Here is a 3,614-nt window from a genome sequence, read left to right on the forward strand (position 1 = left end):
CCCCCCCCCTAGGTACTCTAAAGCACTGCATAACCTGTTGGCACTATAGAAAGTGAACTATAGAAACCCTCCCCCTTTTGTGTATAGTACTAGCTTGTCTAATTGAATGGAGAAGGGCTGAAACCTGTCAGGTATGTTCTTGTGCTCTGCTTCCTGCTAGGGAGATTCCATTCACTTTCTGTCTTGGACATAACAACACGTGAGCTAAACTCTCCTAAGTGGGGGGGATTTCCACCATAAATACATTGTCACTATAACACTTGTCCCCATTAGGATTCCAGGCTTCATGACCAGAGATTTTCTCCTTTTTGTTTAGGTGATATTGGTCACAGGACAGTGGGGTGAAGCTACACAGTAGTGATACAGCGGTGAGAACTTGTCAGACCTAAACTTCACTCTTTTCTAAACTATAAAAATTACCTTTACACTCTTCTCCCCCTAAAGTGTAATTGCATGTTTAGATTGGTGCCCTATTGCAGTATGTAGACTCATGTGTTGCTTAACAATGTTAAATATAAAGTTAATGATTCTTCATTTTTGTGTTAGTGAGTCAGCGGCAGCTGCACAAATAAGGAACATTACTGGGATTTGGTGACAGTCAGCGATGTGGTCAGTTTACATGATTGTGGAGAAAGTTACTTTCTGAAATATGACAAAGCGCAGTAATGTGCAATAATCCATGGCAACAAACCGGCTTTAAGTACACAAGCTTATTGGAGATTTTATGGTTGACTGTGCTTTTCCTCTACTATTGGCACGCTTAAGCGCAAATATACATTCTAAATGCAAATAACATTTTTTTTTTTTTTAATATGCTGATAATAGGGTGATAACACTTTTAGCTGCGAGGGGAAAAAAATGTATTCCCTTAACATTGAGGAAGTGTATTTTTAAATGTTTGCAGGGTGGGTGAGCACTGGGAACCAGTTGGGTTCTGCTAATGTTCGGACAGAAGTAGTGTGGCTTCTCTATTGTCCAGATAGTGAAATTATGTCTTGCTGCACTCCTTACCGGATAAGTTCCCATGCAAAAATGCAGGTGGGTGCTTGTAATGACCACAGTTGGCGCCGTGATATAAGATACAAATATCAAGAAATGTCACCAGCACGCAACCGGGAAACATCCATTTATTGCTAAATATTGCCACACAAGTGCTTTCGGGGCCATGCAAGGTCCCCTTTATCAGGCTCAGAATGACCACAACCATATGTGCAAACCCCATTTATATAGATGTATATGACTAGTGATACTGAGCACATACGTCTATATAAATGGGGTTTGCACATATGGTTGTGGTCATTCTGAGCCTGATTAAGGACCCTGCGTGGCCCAGAAAGCGCTTGCACTTGAGTGACAATAAATGGGCATTTACTGATTGCACCAAATATTTTGGTGTGCTGGTGACATTTCTTGAAATTTGTTCTCGATTATCCATTCAGAAGGCTGAAGTTGGGGTGGTGTTGCTGTATTGGAAGTAGAGGCCCTGGCTTTACTGTTTAATAGGGGTTACTGTGCCACAGGTAGTTCAGCAATTTGCATTCGAGTTCTGTATGACTGGCGAAGCAATCCCAATTGTGTATTCAGCAGCTTGTCTGGATTCCAGCAGGTACATTTCAGAATATTGATGTTGAACATAGAAGTACGTTGCAGAGTAATTCCCACACTGTCTGCTGCTCACTTTGCTGCCTTTTTAAACATTGTTTAGTAAGCTGAATGGCAAAGTTAACTTAATGTTTTTTTGAAGTTGTGACCTTTCAGGTGATGTACTTTAGAGGATTTGTCATTATTTTTTACCTGTAGACGTAGCTCTGTCCTGTCCTTGGTTCAGGTCTGCATTTTGGCTTGAACATAGCCAGTGTCTATTTCAGCTGTAAACATGGAGTACTCTTTGTTCAATAATTAACTTATTTCCTTTTTCTATACTAGGATAGCCTGGCCTGAATCATTAACCTCCTCGGAAACCTTCTACTGGGCAGCGAACACGAGGGCTGGACATCTGGATGACATTGTCTTTTGGACGATAAAAGTAAAACTTCATTGGATTATGGGTCAGAAGGTTACAGGAGGCATAAAGACAGTGGATATGAGGGACCCTACATACAGGCCGCTAAAACAAGATCTCCAGGGTCTGGACTACTGTAAACCTGCCCGTTTGGACCTCCTATTGGATATGCCGCCAGTACCTTATGAAGTACAGCTTCAGCACTCGTGGAATAATAACGATCGGTCACTCAATGTTTTTGTCAAAGAAGATGACAAACTTGCTTTTCACCGGCATCCGGTGGCACAAAGTACAGATGCCATTCGTGGCAAAGTTGGTTACACGCGGGGCCTACATGTTTGGGAAATAACTTGGGTCATGAGGCAGCGAGGGACTCATGCTGTTGTCGGAGTAGCAACTGCAGACGCACCACTACATTCTGTAGGATATACCACACTAATAGGCAGCAATGGCAAGTCATGGGGCTGGGACTTGGGGAGGAACAAACTGTACTATGATGGTAAAAACCAACCAAGTAGAACATACCCTGCTTTTCTGGAGCCTGATGAAACCTTCATTGTGCCAGATTCTTTCATGGTGGTACTAGACATGGACGATGGTACGCTGAGTTTTATTGTTGACGGACAGTACATGGGCACTGCTTTTAGAGGACTAAAGGGAAAGAAACTTTATCCTGTTGTCAGTGCCGTTTGGGGCCACTGTGAAATCAAGATGCGCTACATAAATGGACTTGACCGTAAGTATTTAAGTCTGTTTTACTTTTGCATTGGGTTTAAGTGTACCTGCCCAGTTCATGCAGGATGACCACCAACATTCCAGAGCAATTTGCACCATTCTGTACTGAGAATGAGACTGGTTTCCCAGTCTGCTCAGGGCAGAGCAAGTCTCCAGCCTTCCATCGGTGGCTGAGCAATGTGTTTACAGCAAAGCGGTTTCTAAACTGCTCTGGGTTGAAACTATTCAAGTGACCAATCACGCTGTCATTTAAGCCTGCAAGGACTAGTGCAAATACATAATTAATGAAGCTATACAATATAAAGATTGCAAACCACACAACTGCCTTGGGTGAACTAAGAATAGTCTGTTCCCACATATTGACCGGACAAATGGAAGCCTGCAGTATTAGATAGCTGTTGAGATCAAGTTGCTCTGGGAAATGGTGTTGCGACCTGAGACAATTTGATAGATGAGGCTTGATGTGTAAAATGCCATATATATGTTCAGGAAGTACGCTGCTCAAGTACGTTTTCTCTAGCAGCCTTTCTACGCTGTTGAAAATAGTAAATTCCTACCAAGCTAGAAAAAAAACTTAGCTTTTTATTTAAAACCATAGTGTTCTGTAGCTTCATTCCCTCCCTTTGGTGGGAATGAGCTGGTACTAAGTGGCCCGCTGACAGGTGGGCACACGGTCACGGACCGCGTGCCCGACTTGCAGGAGCAGTTACATGCAGAGCTCTTGTCAGTTCTGAGCTCCGGCCGAATGATGGATCATTAGTAAGTCCTGCACTGGACCTTGCTAATCACCACTAGATAACCAGGGAACGATGTCCCTCACCTGCTTTCATCCTCCCTACATGGATGAAAGCAGGTGAGGGACTTGGAAGGAAAGTAG

General features: G+C 43.1%; 1 protein-coding gene across 2 annotated transcripts in view; it reads left to right on the forward strand.

Moving 5' to 3' along the window:
- Positions 1-3,614, forward strand: part of SPSB1 (splA/ryanodine receptor domain and SOCS box containing 1) — a 22,697-nt gene that overhangs the window by 13,921 nt on the left and 5,162 nt on the right. For both annotated transcript variants that reach the window (XM_018557500.1, XM_018557499.1), the window contains exon 2: positions 1,927-2,738. In XM_018557500.1, the coding sequence (XP_018413002.1) occupies positions 2,045-2,738 (694 nt within the window). In that variant the 5' untranslated portion in view covers positions 1,927-2,044. The remainder of the gene's footprint in view (positions 1-1,926; positions 2,739-3,614) is intronic.

This window comes from Nanorana parkeri, unplaced genomic scaffold, assembly GCF_000935625.1.
Source record: "Nanorana parkeri isolate BGI_ZX_2015 unplaced genomic scaffold, ASM93562v1 scaffold287, whole genome shotgun sequence".
In the NCBI taxonomy this organism is placed as follows: Eukaryota; Metazoa; Chordata; class Amphibia; order Anura; family Dicroglossidae; genus Nanorana; species Nanorana parkeri.